This window comes from Vollenhovia emeryi, unplaced genomic scaffold (genome assembly GCF_000949405.1).
Source record: "Vollenhovia emeryi isolate VEMERY1.0 unplaced genomic scaffold, V.emery_V1.0 DF939186.1, whole genome shotgun sequence".
Taxonomy (NCBI): domain Eukaryota; kingdom Metazoa; phylum Arthropoda; class Insecta; order Hymenoptera; family Formicidae; genus Vollenhovia; species Vollenhovia emeryi.
This window is the reverse complement of record NW_011967180.1, coordinates 1,009,390-1,036,217: the sequence shown is the minus strand read 5'-3', so window position 1 is coordinate 1,036,217 and position 26,828 is coordinate 1,009,390. Positions and strand designations below refer to the sequence as shown.

The 26,828-nt window shown below is 44.7% G+C and overlaps 2 protein-coding genes across 7 annotated transcripts; both read left to right on the top strand.

Moving 5' to 3' along the window:
• Nucleotides 1-1,340: 1,340 nt before the first annotated feature.
• LOC105562572 (leucine-rich repeat-containing protein 57) lies at nt 1,341-3,998 on the top strand. The gene is made up of 2 exons (XM_012013526.1): nt 1,341-1,591; nt 2,632-3,998. Exon 2 carries the CDS (start codon nt 2,674-2,676, stop codon nt 3,388-3,390), a length of 717 nt encoding a protein of 238 aa, XP_011868916.1. The 5' UTR covers nt 1,341-1,591; nt 2,632-2,673; the 3' UTR covers nt 3,391-3,998.
• An 8,145-nt stretch (nt 3,999-12,143) lies between these two features.
• On the top strand, nt 12,144-22,599 carry LOC105562571. 6 transcript variants are annotated; one of them, XM_012013523.1, is made up of 9 exons: nt 12,144-12,359; nt 13,971-14,113; nt 14,190-14,699; nt 14,832-15,004; nt 15,516-15,711; nt 15,809-16,050; nt 16,147-16,347; nt 16,481-16,727; nt 16,909-22,599. In XM_012013523.1, exons 2-9 carry the CDS (start codon nt 13,985-13,987, stop codon nt 17,830-17,832), a joined length of 2,622 nt encoding a protein of 873 aa, XP_011868913.1. In that variant the 5' UTR covers nt 12,144-12,359; nt 13,971-13,984; the 3' UTR covers nt 17,833-22,599. The 6 variants fall into 6 exon arrangements, with proteins under 6 accessions (XP_011868913.1, XP_011868911.1, XP_011868914.1 ...); XM_012013521.1 differs by having other exon boundaries at nt 13,104-14,113; XM_012013524.1 differs by lacking the exon at nt 12,144-12,359 and having other exon boundaries at nt 12,808-14,113; nt 16,909-17,834; nt 17,941-22,599.
• Nucleotides 22,600-26,828: the final 4,229 nt, after the last annotated feature.

The window sequence follows — 26,828 nt, the reverse complement described above, 5'->3', positions numbered from 1 at the left end:
GGCAAGCTGCTTTCGATCTGTACACGTAAGCCATTTAATTTGTATATTACATAAATGTTTCCACGAAACAGTTTTAAGTGCAAAAGGTGCAAAAGTGCAGAATCACTCCGGCATCCCCTTAATATCAGCCTACCGCTTTCCTCGCGCTTATTCGCACAGACGTTTTAATTAATTACTCGATAACTATTGGGAATTTTGCAAAATGGCACATGACTTTTCTTTCCAGCGTAACCCCCTCTACGTGTACACCGAGCGGATGGACACCTCATCCGTGACACCCTGTATAGGTGGCGAAACCGCGTCTCTCGCTTTTACATTTAGACATCTCTGAAGATCGGGCTCTTCGCGCGCTCGCAGCTTCGCAAATAAAGGGCGGCCGTGCTCGCCAGCTTGTGAAAACAGCTGGCTCGCGGTCCCGTGGAATAACAAAACGTTCCCGCAAAAAGCGGGAATCCACTTGCCTGCGTAAATATCTCTTAAAGTATCGCAGTCAGAATGAAATCCCGTTGGATCTAATTGCGATTTTCGGAGAAAGTCGGGCGATTTATTCGATCGGGCCGGAGGAAAAGAAAATTCGCTCAGAACCAACACCCCGGCTGATCCACCTACGACTAAATGTCACTTCCCCCGTCTTTTCTCTTTATCGTAGGAAGCCAATTGTTGAATCGCACGACCCTAGCTGTCGGACATAACTCCCGGCTAATCTATTTCCAACTAAATATCGTGTACTCTCCTCTTTCTTGTCGTAGAGGACAATGTTGAATTGTGTGCGCGGAATGGATTGACCCAGGCTATTGGTACACCCGACTGCGGCTGGAACTACGATTAATCGGGAAGGAGCGCGTAATCGCGGGGCGCAGATTAGAGCCAGGATCCGACGGGCCAGGATTATCGGCGCGCCTCGTTCTCGGGCGCGAGCGGAAGCGATCGCGTGGACAAAGAGAGAGAGACAGAGAAACGGTGCAAGAAAGAAAGGAGTTTTCGTAAAAGAGCAATGGTGCCTCTCCTCTCGTTTCTTCGACGCGTCCGTCATCCGTAAAGGCACGTCGGATTCCTCGGGGCAAAACGCGACTCGCGGGAATATCGACGGACATCCCGGGGCGTCCCAGTTCCAACCGGAGAAACGGGAGAGAAAGAGAGAGAGAGAGAGAAAGCGAGATCGGGCGTGCACGATGGGCACGCGGCGCACATATGCTTTTGACATTTCGCATCCGGTAGCGTCGTCGGTTAACGCCACCGATCGTATCGCACGCATCGGACGATAAGTCGGGCGCCGGGTTTGCGATAGCGACAGCGGCGCCGATAAGTCAATTAAAAGGCTCGACGCGCGAGACGCGGGGCGAATTTTCAGAGAGGATCCCCCGGCGAGCCCCGCGGAGAGGAGGCAGGAGAAACGTCGCGCGGTCTCGCACGCTTCTCGCGTACGCGCCCTCTCGCCCCGTCTCTCTCGCACCATCCGCCCGCGCGCTCTCTCTCTCGCTCGCTCGCTCGCTCCCTCTCGCTCGCTCGCCCGCTCAGTCGTCGCCAAACGGGTAGCGGTTATCTTACCTGCGTGCTTCTCCGTCTTCGGCGTGGAGGCCATCGTTGCCCGGTATGTCGTTCGCCGGCGACGTCGATCTCACTATCTCACCACTTCCGCGCACCGCCGCATCGTGTACCACGCACTGGAGGCTGCCGCGGCGTTTTCAGTCTGTTGTAAACCCGACGCGCATCGCTACATCTTCGTTTGTCGGCCATTTTTCGGGCGGGCGGGCGGGCGGGCAGGCGGGTTCGACGCGCGCGGCCGCGCGAGCCGCCATCGGGCGGCGAGGCCGCGAACCTGTCGGCGGGTGTCGCGGGGCTCTACTAATGGCGGACGCGCTGTCAGTCGCGTGACATCTCGCTCCTGCGCTCCGTAACGTGACGCGGACGGCACCCGGGTTGCACGCGGCCGAGACGACGGCGAACGGCCGTCGGGGCGGGCGTGAGCGCGCGCGCGCGCGCGTGGACGAGGCGCGAGAACGGGGACGCGAATGCGTTCGTTTTGCTGTGCGTCGCTCGCGCCTTGCCACCTGCCACCGTGCGCGGCGGCCGGCGGCGATTCCGCGCCACGGAAATCCCTCGTTGTCTCGTCTCGTCGCGACCGGAGGAGAGTGAGCGCGCGCGCGCGCGCGCACGCCGGTACAGCGCCGGGCAAGAGTCGCGCGGGCGGCGGTACAGTCCGCGTGCGGCGAGTCGACCACGCGCGTTCCCCCACCCCTCGCTCCGAGTTCGCGTCACTCCGGCGATCGTCGGGTGTTCGCGCGGGACATTTGAAACCGCGCGGCGCGACTCGCGACTCTCTCGTTTCCCCGCGAGAACGATCGTATGTATATAGATATCTTTGAGGATCGTGTTATGTGTAAAAAGAAACGAAATGAGAGCTCGATAGAAAACGTTAAACGGTCGGTCTCGCGCGCGCTCGCGGTTCTGGCTACGCTTGTACCTGGCGCGAGACACCACCGTGTCTCGTGATGACCGGTTAAGTCGCTCGTGTTCGATTATTGATACTCGTCCGGCGATTCTCGCTCGAGTTTGAAAGAGAAGCCGGTGTCGCGACGGAAGGCGGCACTCGCCGCGATAGAAATTAATTACTTTGACGCTCGTTGATAGGGGGAAAAGGATTATAGGCCGCGTGGACACCGAGACGCCGGTATGGGCAACTCCGCGTTGAAGCGGCACTACGAGACCGCGGAGAAGACCGCGACCCTGAAGCTGTCGCAGTGCAAGCTGGACAAGTTCCCGCGGAAGCTCCACGACCTGGCGCCGACGCTGCGCACCCTGGACCTGTCCGAGAACAGTTTCGTTACGCTGCCGAACGAGATCGGCGAGTTCGCGCAGCTGCGCCAGCTGAACCTGAACCACAACCGGCTGACCGGGCTGCCCGGCACGCTCGGCGCGCTCGAGAAACTCGAGGGCCTCAACTGCGCCATGAACCAGATGAGATCGATCCCGTCGTCGGTGGCGAGACTGAGCCACCTGAAGCAGGTCAATCTGTCCGACAATCAGATCTCCGACTTCCCGCTCATGTTCTGCGGCCTGCGGCACCTGGACGTCCTGGACCTGTCCAAGAATCGGCTCACGATCGTGCCGGACGCCGCCGCCGGCCTCCACGTCATCGAGCTCAATCTCAACCAGAATCAGATCGCCACCATCTCCGAGAAGCTGGCGGAGTGCCCGCGGCTCAAGACGCTGCGACTGGAGGAGAACTGCCTGCAGCTGAGCTCGGTGCCCCACAAGATCCTCAAGGATTCCAAGGTCTCGGTGCTGGCGCTCGAGGGGAATCTCTTCGAGATGAAGCAGTTCGCCGACCTGGACGGTTACGACACCTACATGGAACGCTACACGGCGGTCAAGAAGAAGATGTTCTAAAGAAGGGTTTTACCCGGAGAAAGAGAATACCTGATGTTTGTATACGTACGAAATTATTTCGCGGGTTTGCAGCGAAACTGCCAACGCGACGGATGGACGGCGTTCGAGAGATATTTAATCGTCAGGCACTCTTGCGTCGTCGATTTAGAAGAGTAAACGATCGGCGTACAGATATTTGAGAATATTTTAAAATTTATATAAGATTTACAAGGTCCCTGCAGTTTGGAGAGGTTTTCCTTTCGACATAAGTGTACGGTAAATCGAATTTTTTGTGAGATATAAATTATTACAGCAGCTCCGAGTCTGGACTGTCTGTATCTATAAATAATCGTGATTCGGAAATACACATCGATGTCTTTCTCGATAAACGTTCATGACCAAAGTATTAAATCGCTGATATTTCAAGGATACAACGTGTCTAAATTGTCCTATTTATCGAGATACTATTTTGTTGTCTGGCATAAGTCTGAATATCTATACGCACGAATATACACGCTTTAAAATATTCCAGTATATCGAATGTCTAATAGCGAGTTCGATTGCTTACACTAGTGCGCACTGAGTGCACACTAAGGGCTGTCAAATTTTATATTTAGCTTTGTCTTAAATACACGTTCAAAGAGTATTTAGCCAAAAAGATGATCCGCACGGATGTGGTACAGATCATTTTACTGGCTACAAAATATTTCAAGAGATATTTAAGACGATCCTTAAGGGGATCCTTAAGCCATCTTTTTTACCGACACAGTCAAATATAGTTCTTGCGTTTGTAATTCTTTTTATTAGCTCTTATGCACAAAATGATACCAGGATAAGTTGCGGACCGCGTAGCAGAACATTTTCATACTTAAATAAACTTTTTAAATAATTAAAGTTATGTAGCAATTGTCAAAGTGATAGTTTTAATTTCTCTTCGTTTATTTTTAATATTAAGACTGTTCCTGGTTTTGTCTTTATGCGTACTTTAATCGTGTGGAAAAATTTTGCAATTTTATAAAGCCAATTTCAAATTTAGTTAGAACTACGAATTGAAATTTTCAAATACCAATATCTTTTTTACTAGACTGAATGTTTCAAGTATGAAAACGTTCTGCTATGCGGTCCGCAACTTATCCTGGTATTATTTTGTGCATAAAAGCTAATAGAAAGAATTACAAGCGCAAAAAGTATATTTGACTGTGTCGGTAAAAAAGATGACTGAAGGATTCTCTTAAATATAAGAATTGACTGTAAACAGGCCTTAGTGTGCACTAGTGTAAGCAACCGAATTCGCTGCAAGGCCTATCAAGGCTGGTCTACAATACATGGAGTAAGCCTAAGAGCTGAAGTAGGAGTAAGAAATAAAATGGATTTATTTCCTTACTCCTACTCCTTACTCCAGCTTACTCCAGCTTACTCCATGTATTGTAGACCAGCCTTCACACAATAGAAAAGCACAGAAGATAGGCATAAGGAATAACACAGGCAACAGAAATAATTCGTTGGCAATAGGAGTGCTGTCCAATTATCTGCTTTTTGAAACCACATGCCTGTCCCAGAGTCTCGACTGTGATTAGTCAGGTACAGAGAATAGGGAACAGAAATCCAACGCGTCGGAAATTCTGTTCTTATTGCCTGTTCCTATTGTCTGTGCTTTCCTATCGTGTGATAGGCTTAAAAGAAATGTTTCGTTGTTTAATATATCTTATGTAAGCGCTTATCGATCGGAGTAATAATGATCGTCGAACGATGCATCGCTATCTATAGGCGTTCGATACAAGTATTGAACTTCGTTTAGCATTGTACACAAAATATTTTTCGTTTCAAATAAAGAAATGTTGTTTCTTGTAAAATTATATTTGATCGATATAATCTTCAAATCAGTATAACAATTACATTTTTTTTGCGAAAATGCGTAATTGTTTTGGCAAAACAGCAGCCGGTACTTGTTTCGGGTAAATTTAAATGCCCTTTCTTTGAAAACGTGATTTTTATAGCGCGCAGATAAAGTGAAATGTATTTTCGATTTTGCGGAATTTTTCACAATACGCTGGACACGCATGGGCATTTAAACTGCGACATGAAATTGAGGATCCAAGCTAATCGAAAAAGTATGCGCATTTTAAATTCTGACCATTCCTACCGAGAATAGAAATCAAATAATAATAAATTCGATGGAATATGACATCGAAATAAAAATAGAAATAGAATTAGATTGAAGCGATGCAACGCTGACAAACACAACGGGCTCAACTTTTTTTTTTTTTAACAACTCGAATACACGCCTGCGTTTTCGTAAATCACATCGAAGGCGTTTGCGTCAAAATACATTTCAAGAAACGTGTTTCTCGAACGGATACAGATTTTCCTCTGACGCGTATTGAATCGCGTGATACGACAACTGTTGACTGTTAATAACTGTATAACTTTTTTATACGAACGCAAGCGTACGCCGTGTCGCATTCGCACGATTGTAGAAATAATAAGATCATTGAACCTTCCTACGGTCAACTGCGCATTAACCTTCGGCCGAGCTGACGACCGTAAGAATTCTCGAAGTTACAATTTGCGCAAGGCAAAATGTCTTACCGGTGAGATCCTGCGTTATAATCGACATTTCCATATTTATTTAGCTCGAATATATATCTATTACATTATTTATATCGCTTAACGTGCAATATTATGCGGTTCGCTCACAAGTCCCTTTATTAAAATGTCGCGATCTCGCGACGTGTGCATTCTAACAACGACACCATTGTAGCTTTTTAAGTTTTGATACAATATACAAGCTTTAACGGTCAATCAGGATCATTAAAAATTTCCTTCCTACACGGAGGGAATTTTCTCTCAAAATTTATCCTGAAGATCGCGTGATCGTGAGACATGGCATTTTGAAGGGCTTTATAAAGGCCTGCGTCCATGCTAGAACTTGGTCCAAGTTCTAGTTTCAAGAAATGTGTAGCCAATCAACTTGCTGTTCCATAAAAGCTGCAAGTTGATTGGCTACACACTTTTCGGAATTAGAATTTGGACCAAGTTCATCGTGAACACAGGCCTTAAGAGTTTTTTGAAAGTTTACTAGTAAAATGTATGTAAACTTTCAAATAACTCTCACAAAATTCTCCAAGGTGGCGTGTTGTCCCACGATTACATGATTTTCAGGATAAATTAGGAGTATTTTAAGAGAAAATTCCGCGTATTAACGGACATTTTCAATGTTTAATATTGTATATTGTACATTTGTCCGACTTTTCTGCGAGAAACATTCAAGCGGGCGGCGATAGCAAAAGATGCAAAAAAATATACCAGAAGAAATTAACTCGATTTATTCTGCGTTCATCAATTGCATATTATTTTTCTTTTCCAGCTTTGTCAGCCGGAAGAGACTTGGGTCGTGCATTTTAGAATGTAGATGTGATTTTAATTTAATTTTAGTAACGAACCAGATTTATCTACAATTTATTTTCTATATATTTCAGGAATAACAACGGTAAAAGCGCCTTCGTTACCTACTGCAACATTAAAGCGTCGTAACGAATATCGTAAAAGGTCCTCTTTAAGGCGACGATGTGACACACGGCAAAGCTTCGTTAAAAATTTTGATACCTACATCCTGTACACTCTGTCACCCACTTTTACCGCATTGTCCGATCAGAGATTCACGACGGTTCTTACGTACATTCACCGTGGCCGCGTTTTATGAAATTTTGCCTGCGTCAGAATTAATTCGCGCAGTGGCCGTTTATTGAGCCGGAATTAATTCCTCCCATTTGAATCCACTTTTCCCCTTAATCCTCTAAATTTTCATAATTAATTATATCAAAGAGCATGAAAAGAAGCGCGGTATGCCCGCTCGTTCCCAACTTGGTCGACAAAATTTTGTGAATCGAGGACTCCGTATTTTTAATTTCGTTTAAATCGATAAAATACGTACATCACGAGTTACCAAATGTATATTTATCTCACTTAAGAGCACACGTTTCGACCGTTTCTAGTATTATTATGTATAATTACGATGCATTTGTGCGCGGTTTTATTAGAGAAATTGTGCATAATTGTATGTAATCTTATTTCAGAGTTACAAAAGGAAATAAATCGTGTATTTATTTTTATTCCGTGTCAATTGATGTCAACCATCGATCTTTCCAGAATTGTTAATTATAGATGTGTCGACAGCGTCGTTAATGAATGTTGCACTTATTTTTAGGAAAAATACCCTCCCAAAAACAACGGCGAGTTTGGTTTCAAACCTTTAGCGTAACACATTTCGAGTATCAGTTATTATTATATAAGTTGAAAGTCGAAAATGCGTTGAATGAGATTTAAAACAAAGTTTTTTTTTATCGTAACTTCCTAGGCTAGAATTTTCCGTTCGCCAACACGTGAGTAAAATAGTTAAATCATCTCGTTGTAGATACTTCAGCTCCTTGTAGAGAGATTGAATAGCCGATTTTAAAGCATGTTCGGAATTCAATCTCTAATCAGTCCGAAGGTAAAATAAGACAACATGAGAGGTGTGTAATGAACGGGCAAAAATATGTAATGTTACTCATAATCGAAGAGCGCAATTTTACGTGTAATAAATGTTCGTAAAAGAAATCGGGCGTTATCGAGATTTCTTTAAAGTTGGCAGATAAATCGCGAACGTGACTATAAAAGATTAGTATGTGAACAGTTTGCCAGCAGATTCGAGCAAAATATCGCGGCAGATTGGCATCAACTGTATTCGTATTAGACACGTGTTCTGCGCGAAGAATTTTCATTTCTTTATCTTGAACATTATGTAATTATGAGACAGCACGGCATTTCGAAAAACTTTACGAGAGCTTCTTAAAATCTTACGATACCACCAAATTTTACTAGTAAAATGCTTAAAATATCCAAAAAAGTTGGACTTACCGACCCGATGCGCAGCAGCGGAGTTTACGTTGATTCTGCAACATAAATATGAAATTTATATTATAAAAATGTTCAAGAAAGCTAATACTGCAAACTTTTTATGCGGTTAGATGTTTAAACGATTGTTGCGCGAAAGATGTTCCGTAAAAGAACTTCACGAAATAACAAACTTTTATAAAACTTCAAATTACTTCTCTTTTTTCAATTATTATTTTTCATTGTGGTAAAGTAAAATGATAAACAGGAGGTAGATGAATTTTACTCGAGATAAAAAATATTTACCTTAAAGTTGCTCCGCCGGTGCCTGATGCCTATCCTCGGCCTCCTCCTCCACTCGGGCTGTCCTCTGGCACACTCGCGGAGACGATCTTTCGCGCGACTTTACACTCCCGATTGCAAAGCCCACGTGAAAGTGTTAACTGTTCCGGCAAGTTCGCCTCCACTTCGAGTCGACGAGTATTATACTCCAAATCTCAGAAGTGTGGCCATCGGATATTTCACGAATACTGTCAAATGGGCTTTGAGAAAGTCTTTAGTTCGATTATCAAACGGCACTCCCGAACGCGACGAAAGTGGAAACTTTATGTTATATACGCGCACTTTTGTACACATAATAATTGTTAGAGAGATTATTTTACCCGACGACTCGTGTATTACCTCGCGCTTTTCATCTAAAAGTGACAAATCCCAGCAAACTTGGTGTTTAACACATGACTGTCATATTACATTTGCACTGATGTCATGTAATCGTTACTTTGGTGTTTGCTGGGATGTTTCACTTAAACCGATGAAAATTTCTAAGCACGGCGTAAGAGAGATTTAAATAACCCTCGTACGAGACGATCGCGTCACGAGGAGCGACGCGAAGACGCGCGGAACACCCGCCTCGCTCGACTGAACCGCGACAAATAATTCGGTACAATAGACTGTTTTCGACCGAGGTGTTCGCGGTGCTACGTCATTTCTTGGAACCAAGGCCGCGGCGCTCTGTTTTTTGACCGAGTTGTTTACATCGCTACGTCATTTCTCGGAATCGACGGTCGGTCTACGGCGCTCGGCACAAAAACGAAGTCACGCCGTACGCCGTACGGATTATTTACGCGGCGACGGTCGAACGAGTCGGTGGCCCGCGCCGCTCCGAATATCATATTGTTCTTTCTTGATACGCGTTCGCAACAAGTGCGGGAAGAAACCGCGATCGCTCTCTGCGAATAATCAGCGTGGGTGCAAACTCATGGAGCGAAACGGCGTACGCAGAAAATCGCGGAACGAGAGCTTTGACCAATCACGAAAACAGCGGAACGCTCGTGATTGGTCAAGGCTATTTTCGTGATTGGTCAAGGCTATTTTCGTGATTGGTCAAAGCTCTCGTATCGCGAATTTCTACGTCCGCCGTTTCGCTCCATGAGCTCGCACCCTCGCTGATTATTCGCAGAGAGCGATCGCGGTTTCTTCCCGCACTTGTCGCGTTAATGATTAATTATATTGTAACATTTACTATAATTGATCGTTTAAATTTATACATCGGCGATTTCTGTTGATTAAAAGTCGTACCGTCGAATAAATTTACAAACGAATACCGAGTGCAAATAGTAACATCGTGCAATCGTATATTTTTCGTGTTTCCTTTCCTGTCGCGTGTGATTAATACTGAGGTGTTATACAAAGTGCCACGAAGTCTTGTTCATCCCACGAGGTTTGGTCAATCATGCCACGAAACGTAAGTACACATTCGATATGAGATTGATTACGAGAAATTAAATCTGACTAATTCCACTTTACATTTGATAGAAAATTCGGTAATACTGAATTTATTTCATGACCGCAACTTTTCATGGTATCTGTCTTGCAATATCGGAGTTTATTGTCGACGTTTTCTTTGCCAGTGCTAAATTACAAACAATATTATTTCACTAGAACTGGTTGAAATTTTATTTCTCATATCATAAGTTATTTAATATTATAGAAGAAAAATACCAGAAATTACCGAATTTCGCCTCTTCTTTCGACAGGAGTAAAGCCAGCGACACATGGTAATATTTTTTTCTACTGAATTGCCTGCTAGCGCCTTTTCTGGCAGAACCAATCAGGATTCTACGTGATGGGTCAGACGAGTTAAGATTGCATCCTGATTGGCTCTCACCAGCCAACAAAGGTGCACGCCAAGCAAGCCAGCAAGCAAAAATAAGCATCGTGTGCCACTGACTTTAAGCCAGCAGACATTTTTTTTCTTGCTTGCAATCTAGTAAATTACTATAATTGCACTACTCAGCACTCAGGATTTCTAGTAATTTACTAAATCGCAAGCAGCCCAGCAAGAAAATAGCATCGTGTGGCTTCAACTAAATTTCGGCTAACTTCCGAGTCAATACATATTTAATTAAAACTATCTGAATTACTCATAAACCTTTTTAATCACACTTCATAACTCTTCGTACAAAATATAAACGATTGCAAATAGGAGTAATTAAAATCTACGTTTATTTCCGGTCAAGTGTGAGCGAATCATTGCATCTTATTGGCAGATTTGTTTCTGCCAACAGTAAATTTCTATGATTCTTGCAACTGTTAGTTTTCGACAGGTTGGACTCTGAAAGCGTGAGACGCAGACGAGACACGTGGTTTAAGGTTTCGCAATTCGTTCGACGTCGCTGCTGAACGGCCGTCGGCGATGAAGGGCCGCCGAGGAAAATCGCATCGAGCGATTTTGCAATTCCACGATATGGATAAGAGTGCATTGTTATGGAAGACGTACTGCTCGAGCGTTTGAGATGTTAGCGTTACGCGCGGGCGACGCGGTCGGCGGGGGTGATCGTTCCTTAAATCATAATTCCGACCGCTCGCATTTGTCACGCTACTCCCGAGTGCGTGAACGACCGAAATATCGATTGTTTATGTTATGTCTGTATCGCAACAAGAGGCAAATGACGATCAGCGCCGGCCATTTTGAATCGAGAGCCACGCGCCGAACTGGGCACCTAGCACGGGAAGTGTTCGGAGTCGTGCAATTTTTTCCAAGGTTTCTATTGCGTTTTCTCGGGAAAACGGAATTATTCCGATCGGAATCCATTCCGCTGGGCACCTCTATCGTGGGAACATTCGACATAAATTTGGTCAATATGACATCAAATTGACATTATCCTGACTTTTTGTTCTCCTTGGGTGATAAATATTGTTCTTCTTACAAAATGACTGAAATGCGCGTAAATTGTTGAAATTACTCTCTTTTACCTCGAACAGCTGCGATAGTTCGAACATATTTTTGAAAAAATGTAAAATATTTGCAAACGTGATATTAAATTTTGATCGGTTTGTCAATTTTAACGCCATGGCCGTCAGTGTTGAAAAGTGAGAGGTCGACATATTTGGTGTAAAATCGACGAGACTGCGAAACGCCGCTCTTGCTCTATTGCAACATTTTACGATGCATATTGTAACTGTGGCAACAAGACGCTAAATTTTAATCGCAACTATCCATCAGTACTAAACAAACAGAATAAAAGAATTGTCTATATCGATACCATTCAACATAATATTGATACAACTACTGATACATTCCAGAGGATAAGTCTCAAACGAATTTCAAGTATGAAGGCGCGATCGTTTCCACGGAGACACGAGGTTGCCTCGACGCCGTCCCGAGACGAGGGGGCACCGCCGCGGCCCCGTCACGTCCCTGGGCGCCCCGCAGTGTCGCCCCACGGCGGCGCGCTTGAGCCGCGTAGTGGCCCAGCAAGTGTTTCCCCGAACATGGCGGACGGTGCTCGTTCGAATTTCCATGGGACACAATGAACGTGCGCCGAGCTCGCCGCGGTGATGCCGATAACTGAGGGCGTGTCGTGATCGTGCAGTCGGCCTACGTGGGTGCCCGGGGCATCGTCGTGATCGGCGCGGCAGCGCGATACGGAGGCAGCGGAGCGAGGCTTTTGCCGCCGTCGTGTCGCCGCGAGTGCGCCGAGCGAGCGAGCGCGAGCGAGAGCCGACCGTGGCGGGGCCCCCCCCATGGTTAGGTTGCTGTTGGATGTCTGACCGGAGCCGGAAGATGAGGCCCGAACGTAGCAGCGCGTGATTCCCACGGCCGAGACGCTGAGGTACGACCGCGCCGACCCGACACGGCCCGACGAGGCGCCGCGCGCGCGCCGCCGCCGGGTTTATTTACGACGCCGCGGGGCGTACGGGACGGCCCGCGCGCCCGGGAGCATCGCCGCGAGTCGCCGCCCCGCTGCCAGAAGCCGATCGGGGCCCCTGGGGGTTGACGGTTCCTCTGCTTCTCCGTCTCCTCACCCTTTGCTCTTTACCTCGCTCTCTCTCTCCCTCTCCCCCTCTCGTTCTCTCTTTCCCTCTTTCCCTCTTCCTCTTCTTCTTTCTCCCTGTTTCCATCCGTCCTCGTTGGATTGATCGGCCCGACGCGGGGGATCGCCCGCGCGCCCGGAGAAGAGCGAGGAGGATCGCCGGGCGTCGCGAGAACACGCGAACGCCCGCGACCACGTCGTGCGACTCCGAGGGACGCCGCGCTCTCTCCCTCGGCGGCGAGAGTGAGTGCGCCGGACTGTTTTTTTAATGAGACGCCGATCATATGATCGCGCGCGACCGCATACCCGTGCCTCCAATTGTGCAACAACGTCTCGCCCGTAGCTGGGCGACGGACGACGCGCGGCCAAGTCCCCCTCGAGCGCGCGTCACCTCGCACGTTGCGTTGCCGCGGACGCTCCCCTGGCGTCCGAGGCGACGATGCGAACCGAGTCGCGTGTCGTCTCGTCGACTGCCCTCGAGAGCTTACCCCCCCCCCCGAGAGCGCGGTTTGCGTACGAGATCTTGACCGTCCTGTATTCTAGGGCCGTACGGGAATTCTGCGGCTTGCTGCCGAGGCTTCTCGGTAACCAGCGAGAAACCATGAAAAGCCGTGTCCCCTTCGAGGATTGTCCTCGCCGTTGGATGCCGCTGGTTGACGATACCGAGAAGCGTCGCTAGCAACGTTACAGAATCCCCGCACTGGTCTACGATACACTAGGTAAGCCTGGAGCAAGGAAATCTATTTCATCTCTCGCTCCTGCTTGAGCTCTTGCGTTTACTTTCGGCGAATCGAAGCTTGTGCCACCGATATTTCGCCCTTATTTCAGTTTCTTTACGGCGAAAGGTTATGATTCTCCTGCGCTTAAGGTCACTATTGCATTTGTCGCACGACACATGCTTTAAGCGCGTTGACTGGCTACAAGCTAGAAAATTTTTAGCTTGTAGCCAGAAAAAAAAAGCTAAAAAATTTCTAGATCTTGGAGAATTTTCCTATCCTGGAGCCAATCGACACGCTTGCCGCTCGACAAGTGTAACACAAATCTGATTTGCTGCAGGCTTGCTCCATTTGCGGTAGACTAGGCCTTCGATTTTTGTTTGATGTGTAGGTTAGCGTGCAGTGGCCGAAAACGTGTTCGCTCCCTCTGCCTTTTCGCATCGTGGCGTGATAGAAAACAATTGCAAACTTATCTCTCATGCTATCGCGTATATTAGTTAAGAGATTCGGTAAGAGAATAGTAGAGAAGATTAGTAATTATTTGTCGTGTATTTTCTCACATTTAAGTCACCGACAGGGAGTTTGCAGGGAGTTATTCGTATTCCTTATTGCTGCAGCTGCGACAAGCTCGATCTAGCTTCTAGTAGGTGTACGCTCGATCACGCTTGATTGTAATAGTTGTCTTGTGTTTCAGAAACAGGGTAGAAAATGTCAGAGCCTGAGGAAAGTCTGGCGGCGCCCGATAGTACCACAAGGGAACAGCGGGTTGGCTTCTCTCACGGAGACGATGTTCTTCAGCACAGAGATGGCAAATATTACCTTGGTACAGTTGTCGAGGTACGAACGAGCCCTGTATTCCCCATCTGGCAGCGCTCGGTGTTACGCCAACACTGAAATTCTTTCTGTTGCGCAGGTGGACTTGGCAGGGGAGAGATGTCTTGTCAACTTTCTGGACAACACATCTTCCTGGTCGTCGTTTAAAGAGCTGGCAAAATTGGCTATGCCAGACTCGGATGTTATGTGTGTCCTCTGCAAAAAGTCTCAGCCTAAGACCGACAATGACATTGTTGTCTGCGACAAATGTGGCCGTGGCTATCACCAAATGTGTCACCAGGTGCGCATCAGAATACTTATTCGATATACTGAGATCGTAGAAATAAGTTATACGTCAGAAACTGACGGAGACGTGAAGTACGGTTTAATAAATGAAGAACATAACATGCGTTTGCAGCCCGAAATACCAAAACCAGAGCCAGGTAAAGATAGTCACTGGATATGTAAAAGATGCACAGATAGCCAGCCACGTACGCGTGAATCTTGCGAGCCGAAAAACTCCATGGTTAAAGCAAGCATCAGAAAGGTTTGCAGCGGCAGGGACCAACCTCAACCACCACCAGATGACATGACAAAATTGCCATATGATGTAAGAATTGGATATAAAATATATATTGTTAATAATTTGTACAATTATGTTTTATACGTGTCGGAGAGCGTGCCGGAAATTTGTGAAGATAGATTGCGTAACATATTTTCATCCCGATGTAATTAATTTCAGCCCGATATGCTAAGTTGGGATCATCATCACAGAGTGAACGCCGAACAAATTTATTGTTACTGTGGACTTAATGGCGAATGGTATGCACAGATGTTACAGTGCGGTCGTTGTAAGCAATGGTTTCATGAAAAGTGCATCAGGTGCTTAACTTATCCCTTGTACAGTGGTGATAGGTAAGTACAAGTACTAAAATGGTAAAGGAGTCAAGTTCAATTTGAATGTAGATTCGAACGAGCACAAGTTTTTATTGAACTATCCCTAACGAGCGAGTTAGCGTTGCTACATCGTACTTTAGTCTTTAATGCTCGAATTAGCCTTTTGTAAAATCAGGGTATACAAGAGCGCGAGAAGGAAACTTGAGATCCACAAACTACGAATCGATTGCTTTCGTATAGAGTCACGCGTTGTCTCATACAAATTTTCTTTATCTCTCCACGAGGGGTAAACCGCTGAGAGCATTGTGGTGTACAGATTCACGGCACTACTGGGCATTACTAGGCATTTTTTTGGGCATTAGTTTGAACATTAGCCCACGCTGAGGCGAATTATAAAGATAAAACAAGATAAATAAGACAAAGTAATGCCCACTGGGTATTGGTATACATGATTTCGATCAGCGGTTCGCCCCTCGTCTCTCCGTCTCTCTACAATTTTATGTAGTTGAATTATTAATCGTTTTTACAGATTTTATGTATTTGTTTGTTCAATGTGCAATCATGGGAAAGAATTTGTTCGGCGTTTAGAAATGAAGTGGGTAGATCTGGTGCACCTGATGTTGTACAATCTGACTGTTTATAACGCTAAAAAGTATTACGACTTCGACACCGTTATTATACCTTACGCGAATGACAACTGGTTGACCCTGCAGCTTCCACCGCGGGTAAGAGTGGTCGACACGTACAAATTTGCAGCGTACAAAACATTGTGGTCGTAATATTTGGTAATCACAGTTCGTAATACTGTGTGCATACTTTTAGATTAGAGATGTCAGTGTTGAAGTACGCAGAGAATCAATATTGACAGTGTTGACGAACAATAGAAACAGGTTCAAGTGCGGTAAGGAAATCAAGAAGCGCACCACAATATGGGGTCTCCGTACCAGACTGCCGCCACCTTCTCCATTTATCAGCCTTCCAGTATCCGGCGAGATAGACGATTCTGTGTTACGCAGATGTTGGGCTGGTAATAAAAGACTGCAATACCTTCCACCACCAACAGGGTTAGTGTGACGCGCCTATCGTAGATGCACGATATAGAACTAATTATTAATTTTCAGCACATGTGCAAATTGCAATGTTAAACTTGAATATTTCAGCCCGGTAAGTTTGCCAGAAAGTACAAAACAATTGATTGCGTTGAAACAAAAGGTGGCAGAGGATGTTGAAATTCCTGTCAGTCCTACACACTTGGTAATGCGGGGTACGCTTTATCAAAATTCGGAAGCAGAACAAAGTTCGTGTCCAAGTCCACCTCCATTAACAGAATCCAGTCAATCAATAGAATCGTTAAGAAGCAGGTATGTCATTCTTCATGCACATATTCATTTACGATTCGTTGGACTTTCTCGAAGGCAATGTAGATTTTTAACACACGTATTGATTTGTTTATATGAAAACAAAATGTATACTATATTATATTAATTTTTGCAGATATTGCAGTATAGGCGGCGGTTTTGTAAAAAAATCATTCCCATTTCCTAAGTTGAGTGTACACAAAAGAATTCGTCGTCTACTAGCATTAGGCAATTCACGGAAAAGAATGCTACGTAAACAGAAGAAAAGGGAGAAAGCGTGTGGAGATAGTACGAAGGAAATATCGTTAGAAGACCGAGAAGCGAGATACAGGAAAGCAAGAATATTATTGAAAAATGCCATTGCCAAGGTAAAGGAAAGGAAGGTAAGATCACATGTGCATTAAACGCACGATAAAAAAAAACCAAGACGATAGTCACTCGACCTCATCTGTCCTCGGGAGAAATAAAAGATCGAGTATCGCGTCATATCTTTGAATATGCGCAATGTATTGTGCCCGATGTACAAGAGAAATAAGCGTCATCTTTTTTTCCCCATTAATGCAGAGCAAACCACAGAGCTCGGAGGCGTCCGATTTACCTCCGACACCACCAACCTCCGTTTCCGGACCGCCGACACCGCCAGCTGCAACGTCGGGCATATCCGAGCTGTCTGTGCCTAGTTCTGTGGATCTTATGCATCCTCTGCCACCTTCGACGCCGGCGGACACGAGTGGCGACGAGACCAGTTCGAGAGGAACCCTCGATTCTTTTATTCCACCACCCAAAGATTTCGAGGGGAAGAATAATCCGTTCAGTGATTTAGTGGGCACACCCTGTAGCCTTAATCAAGTAAACTCGAGTACGCCGTTACCCTACAACCAGTGCCCCATCACGTTGCCTCTGCCACTGACGCCTGTGATCTCGCAACCGCCGGTGGTGCGTCCGGCCAAGAGGCAGTTATCGGAGAAGGATATTATCGTTGACAGAAACGGACAGGTGAAGCGTAGAAGGCAGCATCGGCGGGGACGTCCGCCCATCCAGCAGCAAGTCCAGCAACAATTTCAGCACACCGCTAGCAAGACGGCGGCTATTCTACCGGCTCGTAATAACGAAGTTAAAAGTGAATTTGCCAGGAATTTAAGAAGTTCATTTAATGGTGCCTCGAGCAGTGCAAGTAGTCAAATTGGGAATTGTGTGGATTATGCCTTAAATGGTAGGAGGTTGAGACAGCGGCAAAGTAATGATAAATTACCTCCTCCCGATCCGCAACCGCAAAGAAAGAGCAGCCTGTCTTCATCCCCAAAGTGTTCGCCTGTGAAGCAAAGTGCGCCCGACATATCTCTGGATGATCTAAAATCGTCGGTGAATATTTACTTCGGTGCGGCTAATAGAATAGCCGCTGGTGAAAAGTTTGCTATGAAAGCGAAGAGGATAGGGCCGAACGGTCAGATGCAGTACCTCATCGAATGGGAGGGACTCAATACTTAACGGTAAATAATCCGCTTACTACGAATACATTGCAATCGTATACAAATTTTTAAGTTGAGATCAAGCGTAAGGCATCCTGTAATCAATCTTCTCGATTTGCTTTTACAGCGAAATGATTGTGATCGATTGTTTTGCGTTACATGCACTGCCACTTGTTACGTACATTTCATTAAAATGTATGTATTTATCGGCGTAGAATATGTGAGTGTTCTTGTAAACGTATGTTTCTCATTTCAGTCTTGCGCGACATTTTTATTACGCTTATGATAGACATTATTGTTAGACAATGAATTCATCGTCCCATTTAGAATAAAATTGACTTATCGAATGTGTGTGTATCAAATTATGTTGCTCGACGATCTTTTTTTTTACGTTCATCTATTTTTAATCTATTTTTTTTATTTTAATAGAAACAAAGTATACGATACACGTTGATTCTCTCGTACACTTATCACCGCTCACACACATGTACATCTGAAACGAATACACACACCGAAATGCTCGTTTGGAAAAAAAAAACGTTTGCAAGAACAACCGGATGTATTGCTTGTAATCTGTAAATAGTGTAGCATAGTAGACTTGCGGAAGTGATCGAAGTAATCCACGCGAGAACAGTCCCATGTGACTTGCATTCATCTACAGAAAGATTGGCCAATCGTCTTCTCTAAGTATCACGGACAAACCATGAGTATGAATCAACAAGAAAAAAAGAACCGAGTCGAACCAGATACTTGTTCCTCTTACTTGTGCTAACGTACTAGCGAATGTTAGTGGTTAGCGGTAAAGAGTAAAGCAAAGCAGACATCCTGCAAAGGTTATTTTTCAATACACTCGTAGAGGTAATCGTCGCCTTCTGTAACTTCATTGTCTTGGGTCGCAATTCCGCTTGTTCTTTCGGTGGTCAATGACACGACGCAAATCAAAAATTCTCAATAAAGGAACTCGACTTTTACGCTCGCGAATCAATTTGCATGACATTGAATGCATTAAAGGGACGCAATTGTAATATAATATAATCGTACGGATCAGACGCAAGTCAGTTGTATTTGAGACGATGAAGGTACAGATTTAGCATTGCTCATTATTATACAAGACTAAGAGAAAACGGCACATCTGTCTCGTACCATTTGAAATTAAACGAACGGCGCACTGAATATGTAAGTAATTGGCCAAGTTATCTGTGCAAAAATAATACCGTAAATATGGACTACTCGAAAAACTGTGTTATCAGGCATACGATACGTGAGCTCATTATTGTGTAGCTGTGCACTGTAAAAAAAACGATCTTCATGCGTTAAAAACTAGAAGCTAAATTACTATTGTACATAAAAATAGGTTGGTATCTAAACTGTCATGTAACGCAGTTAGATACTAGTAGTCGGTAATTGTAACAGTCTCGCAAATTACCTTACAATAATTTTTGATACAGATTATTTTATACGACTCTGGACCCTGCTGGGATTATTGCGTAAGAAGCATTTTGTACCTCAAACTGCACAGAATCTATGGTCATAACTTACTAATCAGAAAATATAAGCAACTATAGGGGGATATAAAGTAGACATTGCAGTAGTAGCCACGATTAGAGACTCAAATCAAAAGAGCTTATTAGAAATGTGAACTGAACATTTCATTTTCGGTCTATGATGAGTTATAGAGATTCGTTCTTACAATGGAACCTTGTTTTGCATCTGTTCATGACGCGTCGCTGACGGGAAATCAATGTACAAATCCTTGTTTCTGGTGTTTTACGTCAATTGGAAACCCTATCGGAAACAATTTTAATTGTGACAGTTGCTTATGCACGATTGTAATGATCTTTTAGAAGCGTATCTACGTTTTTTTTTAATATAAATTAATTCTTATCGAATCTTGCTTAAATTCAATAAGTGAATGTCATCTTAGATAATTTATTTTCGAGTTTCTCTCATTAGACTAAAATGGCGAATCCATAAAGAAAACTCATGCTCGAACGTCAACATTATGAAACATAGGAATTCATCACTGCTATTTATTTAAACTTCCTAATGCAATGGCACTTTTGCATTTTGGTTTCTTGGAAGAGGCTCAAGCAACCTGAGGCCACTGTGGTATGAAATGAGAGATCCTTCACGAATCGTCTTTTTATTGTAGTCGGTAAAATTTTAAGCGAGTCAAACGAGTGTGTCAAAAATTTCGAATCTTCCTTTCATCAACCTTTAGACGAGTAATTTTTTTTAAACCGTATACAATGGTGGATATTCTTTTCGTACCTTTCGACTACGGCAACTCACGTTTCATATACGTATTTCTCACAACTTTCGTAATGCGTTGTCTAGCGATGTTATTTAAAAAATTTCCATTAACATTATATACACGTATGTATGTGATTTCATGTAGTTACAACAATTTCAAGAATATCTTTTTCGATTCATACCACAGCAGACTATTGACATCTTTTCTAGAGTGATACGTAGGTAATATTGGACGAAGACAAGAAATGGAAAACACTGCCAAATTTCTAAGTTATATTTAATAAAAGACGTCGGACATTATTGCGTTATGGTATGTAATGACGTTTAATTAAATCGAATTGCGATTCATACTTATCGTCGCGCGTTATTTCGCGGGCGAATTTCGCGGAGATGTATCGCTAACAAATTTCATTTCAACGAAGCCATTTCATGCGAGTCGCTGAAAGCAAGATGAGGCGTGAACCTAAACGGTTTCCCGCATTTTGATGTGAGAGATGGCGTAGGGGAGGCGAAAACTCGAATAGCTTGTTGAACAAAGTTGAAGAGGCGTACGGCATTTCTGGTACATTTTTCTACAACTCCGTCTCCAGTTGCACGATAACAATGGCCGAGTCTAGGACGTGAAACCAAAAGGACACAAGGTCGAAAGAAACACAAACGTATAGATTGAGGCTTTAACTCCTTAGTCAAGGTGAATTGTAAAGACTGCAAAAACCGTAGGATTGTACGTGTAATATGCTATTGCATTCTCTAGCCTTGACCTGGTATTTATTGATACCTTGTTTTCCTTTATATGTACGTAGCAACGAAGTAAGTTCCATTAGGCGGTAACTAATTCTATCAGCCATGAATCTAATTTGAATATTGTACGGTTATCGATAACCGAAGCGATAAAAGGACAAAATGCCTAAATGTAAATGCCGAGAGTTCAGTATTCGCAAAAAGGAAGTCATTAATGCTGCTTTTATATTATCTTGCGTCTGATATAAGAACTGATGTTTGTTAATTCGTATCGAAGAAACTTATTAATTTATTAATTTATCAGATCAGATTGAGCCGAGCTAGCTAGCGAAAAGTAAGAGTTTCGAACAGTTTTTTGTCCAATTCATCATTTATAGAAAAGATTCCTAGTCGATTTATGCGCAATCTCGTCCGTCTGTGCTTCTAGATCTGGCCTTAAAAGAGTATTGCCACGTGCAATGAATAATGAATTTTACGAAAGTTTTTTGAAATCTTATCACACATTTTACTAGCAGAATGTATAGTAAAGTTTCCAAAAACTCATACAGTGCTTCGAAATGCCACGTTGTCCCACGATTACATGATTTTCGTGGCAAATTTTAAGGGAAAAATCTGTCGGTGTATCATCGATGATGAAATAGTCCTTTTTCTAAAACCGAAAGTAGCGCTTTGCGAGTCCTAAGCCTCTCCCACGCTCATCTCCGTCGGTATAACGATACTAAAAGCGATGCGAGACAATTCCGTCGACGATCCGTTGGCCGTTTCTTTCCCTTTAGCCGTATGCTTAAGTAGGATAAACGAAGGACAACACTGCGTCGCACCGACGCGACGGTGCATTACTAAACGATATAAGCCGTTCGACCACGCGTTCCGACATTGGGAGCGTCATCTTCGCGACCTTCGCCGCGTTTTTGTACGAGAGTTTACACACGACTTCTACGCGTCCAGGGCGAACGACCGTCGCGGTCGGCGTCGGCGGAACAGCCGTCCCCCCAGGTCTATCTCTGTCGCGCGTGGAAGTCGGAAAGTTCGGAGAGGAGAGCCCGTTATTAAAGTTAACGCGCCGGCCCGCGGCGATGATTTTAATCGCCGCGACGAAGCGCGGCCCCGCACGTCCCGCAGAGCCGAGGGAGATGTTGTCTAGTTAATTATCGCTATCGCGAGACGAGGTTGACGTTCGTTCGGCCGTGCGTGCCGTGCGTGCGAGCGCGTCGAATCGGCGCGGCCGTGCGCGTCTAATCGGAGCGGAACGTGCGGCCAGGGAGATGGCATGAGAGGGCGAAAGTTATACTGCCAGTATCGTGTGTACATATACTATATGACTCCCGCATCCTCCTTCATCGCTCGCCCTCCCCCTTTTTTTAAGCGTATAAAATAATCCTCACACACAGGTATCACACCCAAGCGTAGCGCATATAGTTCATACGTTGTATTACCGTTTGTACGTTTGCGACGATTACGGAGCGCGCGATAACAGAGCTCGAAGGAGGCTCGGCGTCGCGTCGCGTTCCGCAGCCGGGGGGTCCCACCGTTACGAGACTTCGATCAGAGCGAGACAGCGGAGAATCGCGGTATCCCGGCGCTCGCGAGATGCGTTCTCCATATCCTTGCGGCGCGTCCCCGACCGCGTGGGGGACCGGGGAGTTCCTCGAGTGAGGCTTCTTACGCGGATTCGACAATTGTACATTTTTCTCCCGTCGTGTGCTTCAATCGTGTCGACTACGAAGAAATTTTTATTTTATTCTTTATTCGCTTCATTGATTCACTTATAATATTTATTATACACACACACACACACACACACACACACATATATATATATATAATACATAATTATTGTATAGAGGTAAGTCCTCTATTATGAGACAGGGTTCTGATATGAGATAGCTGGTTTTCAACATGAAAATTTAATCACAAATCTTTATTCACAACAATTACACGATCTAACAATGAATTTTCCATTAAACAGCTTTCACTCCAAAGGCAATAAGTTTACGATAGAACCAATATGGTAGATGATGCCTATTAATTTAGCAAAGACCCTGCTATCTCATATTAGGAGTTTATCTCATAATAGGGGACTTTCCTATATATATATTTATATAAAATATAATATATATATATAATACATATATAATATATATATAATTATATATATATGTATTTCTATTAACAGACTTTAAAAAGTACTGACTCGAACGTTTTTAAAAAGCGCACCGTAATCCACTGAAGAGTCTCGACGTGCGTCATTCGAATTCTTACTCGAAGAACTCCAAGGAGAATCGTAATCGAGCGTTCCCGGGGAACTCGATTCGTACAATTCGGAAATTCGTGTGATAATCCCGACATGGTCCTCGGAGCCTTCGGTCTCTCGCCGAAATCAAAATTCTCGGAACCAAAAATCGAAAACGCTTTAGCCAATGCATTAAAATTAGCGCGAGATGTTACTTGTGAATTTATAGTGTTCTACGTTGTTGAATAAAACGGTTCTCCGATCGATCGGGCCGTCCAACAGGACCAGTTGTGAGAAAACTTTCGGCCACGTTCGGGATTCGTTTCGCATCAGGCGTTGTTCAACGCCCTGTGAATTATCTCGCCGTAACGTCGGCCGAAATCGCGAGAGAGTGAGATCAACTCAAGTTGTCGATTGTGCGCGCGATCGCGATGCAAAGACGTTATTTTACTGCCGAACGAGATGTACGACAGTCACTTGAAAAGTTCTCAGGACGAAGTACAAGTAAAAGACGTTGTACTTTAAACGAGAAGTCCCAATTCTTCTACGAACACGTGTAAAGTTTCAACGACGTTCCATCAGACAGTTCATTTTTCATAGAACGAGCATATCTGCGTGATTTCTGAAAAATGAGCACACTCGAGGTGCGTGCTGTGGTGGAGTATTTTGTGGAGAAGGGCTTATTTGTGAGGACCTACTTTGCATATCAATATGAATATCTTTTGCCGCTAAGTCCTTCTTCAGAAAATACTCTCGTCCTTTTAACGGCACTGGTTCCAAGTATCAGGAACCATCGGCCACGACTAAATTGCCTTTAGGTGAATAACAGGCGGGGGTCCACTGCATCGTTCAAAACATCTAATAGCGAATTCTGCACACTAAGGCTTGTTTACAGTCAATTCTGGTATTTAAGGATCGTCTTAAATGCTTTTTGAAGTACTTCTTAGCCAGCAAATCATCACTTTTTTGGCTAAATAGTTGGACATTTGGACATGTACTCGAGATGACCATAAATAAAAGAATGGCTAAGGCCAGTATTCATAGTCAGATTTTATATTCAAGACTGTTTTGAATTTATCTAAAGATGCTGTATGAACCCCGAGCTACGAAGTATCTAAAGATGATTTTAAGACAGTCTTGAATATATGAAATCTAACTACCAGTCTAAGTAAGTCTTGGTGTACACCCAGTACGAATGAGAACACGAGGCACAGGCTCGATTTTCCGGACCTCGCGAGGGGTGATGCGTCCCCGAGTATCAAAGATTTACTCGTCGACGAGAAGACGTCTTCACTGCTCGATCGCAGCAATTTTAAGTTCGTTCATTTTTCAAAACTCACGCAGATACATTCGTCAAAAAGACACGACATGCTTCAGTCGTGTTATTTGCAGCTGTCAAACCATGCGAATTTTTAGATAGAGAGTAAATGGCGCGCGCAAAGCGCGCGCTTGTGTTGTCTAGTTGAAAAGTACGCTGATGTACGTACGCTAAACTGATGCAACGAGTTGGAACTTGACAGGGGATTGAAAGTTCCCATTACCCGAGTTGAAATTTTGGTACTATTTTGACACTTTTAAGGACAATTTACACCTACATAGACCAGCAATAACCTACTTTGATGACGTTATATTTTTCACTTCTCCCTTGAGTCTTTAATTCTAAAAAATTACTTTAGCTCCTACTTGAAAGAACCTAAATGCTAAATTAGCAAAAGTAGAAATTTCCGACGCTATCAGTTTTAAAGTAGGAATAAATTTTGTACTCGCAGTCCAACCTCTTTTACTGCCTTAGGTCCTACTATATAATAGAATTAAAGGTTCAACATAGGGCCAACATTTTGACTCGGGTAAACGTGTGACTTTCTTTTTGTCTCTCCCTTACGAGAACTTGTGTGTTAAGAGGATCCTTCAGCCACCTTTTTTTACCGATACAGTCAAATATAGTTTTTGCGCTTGTAATTCTTTTTATTAACTTTTATGCACAAAATAATACCAGGATAAGTTGCGGACCGCGTAGCAGAACACTTTCATACTTAAAACACTCGGTTCAGAAGTCTAATGTAAAAAAATATTGGTATTTGAAAGTTTCCATTCGTAGCTCTAACTACATTTAAAATTGGCTTTATAAAATTTCAAAATTCTTCCACACGATTAAAGTACGCATAAAGACACAACCAGGGACAGTCTACTTTATATTTTAAAAAACGAAGCTGAAGGATCCTCTTAACGGTTACGCCATCTTGCCAATTTTGCGAATAAACTCGTATATTACTTGTTGCAATCTTCTCGTTTAATAATATCCTCATGTAACGCGTGACATTTGTCTTTTATTTCGAGAGCTTTTCGAGTGGTCCTACGTACGCGCGAGAAGGTCGAGCGATTCTCCTCGATCTTTTACGAAACGCGCGAAGGACTGATCGCGCGGGTACATCGCGATTCGTGCCGGAAGGCGCCCCGTTCACTTGCCAAAAATATATTATATTTACGGAGTCGGCAGTTTTTGTTCACCTGACAACATTATATGCCCGATCGGGGCGACGGAAAGGCGCGCCCCGATCGTGTCCGATTATTAGTTCGATGTAAGGTAGCGCGTGCGACGCGCGCGTCACACAAAATCTTTCGTACCAGCAACGTGTTCGTATAATAAATTCTACCCTTACTAGATGAATATAGTTTCGACAATATACCGTAATGTAAGTCATTTTCGCGGGGTGTACACGACTTCGTAATCCGACATGATTCTCACAACGAAATGAGACCGAATCGACGCAGCGTCCACACGTGCCAACGGCGTTGGTAGTCCCTGTCGTTCGAGAGAGAGGGAGAAAATTTTCGCCGCTCGCAGTCCAAATTCTTAGTAGGGATTATTTTAGGTAGTAAGGGCTCTCGCGCGCGATCTCGCAGCTAGTATAAATTTTGAAGAGCGTGACCTCGCCGGGAGGCATAGATCGCCGAGCCGAGATCGATTCTGTAATCCTCTCCGTGCAAGGAGACCAGCGACTGTGTGTGTGTGTGTGTGTGTATATGTGTGTGTGTAAAACGCGCGGAAAAAGAGAGCGCGATGCGCTCAATTTGCTCGCGGTGCGTGTGCATTTATTTGCGCGTATGTATGTATGTGTGTATGTGTGTGTGTGCGTGCGTGCGTGCGTGCGTACGATAAATTCTAGAGAGCGAGGACTAAGGGAGTGAGAGGAACGATATTTCGGAGTTAATTTGTCATCGCGGAGGCGAGACGCGACGCGGAAACACGCAGCGAGATAAATGCGTCCGTCCCCACCGATCCTCCGATTGGGAAACGCCGCGCTTGCGGATCTCTCTGTTCCTCCTTTCCGTTCCTTCGCCTCTTTCCGCGTGCGCGCGCGCGCGCGCGCGCGGGGAGAGGCGTTTCGGCCGTTTCGCCAAAATTGGTGTGTGATAGAGAACCACTTATCTCCGCAGATCTCCGAATTTACGTTTCTGCGTATATTTCCAATTTTAATGTTAATTCAATAGTAGCGGACTCTGTATATACACCGCCTGCGCTGCGAAATATTGCGATCGTCGCCCCGGCCGATATCCTTCCGGTGGCCGCCGTCCTCCGATCGTTCGAGGATCCCCGGAGTCCTCGGGGGAGGGACAGCGAGCCGGTCGACGTTCCTCGTCGATCGACGAGCTCTCGCGCGACTGGAGCGAAAACAAAATTCATTATTACTCGTCGCATTGTACATATACAGCCATCGCTCAGCCCGCCCGCGCAGGGGGGGGGGGGGGAAACGTAAGAGACAATCGTTCGTCGAGCTTTCAGTCGC

Bases quoted from the DNA above. Each gene is read 5' to 3' on its own strand.
- LOC105562571 (XM_012013523.1), top strand. From the start codon at position 13,985: ATGTCAGAGCCTGAGGAAAGTCTGGCGGCGCCCGATAGTACCACAAGG. The intron at 15,005-15,515 runs GTAAGTACAAGT...TCGTTTTTACAG, and splicing joins CCCTTGTACAGTGGTGATAG to ATTTTATGTATTTGTTTGTT. The intron at 16,348-16,480 runs GTATGTCATTCT...TAATTTTTGCAG, and splicing joins ATAGAATCGTTAAGAAGCAG to ATATTGCAGTATAGGCGGCG.
- LOC105562572 (XM_012013526.1), top strand. From the start codon at position 2,674: ATGGGCAACTCCGCGTTGAAGCGGCACTACGAGACCGCGGAGAAGACC.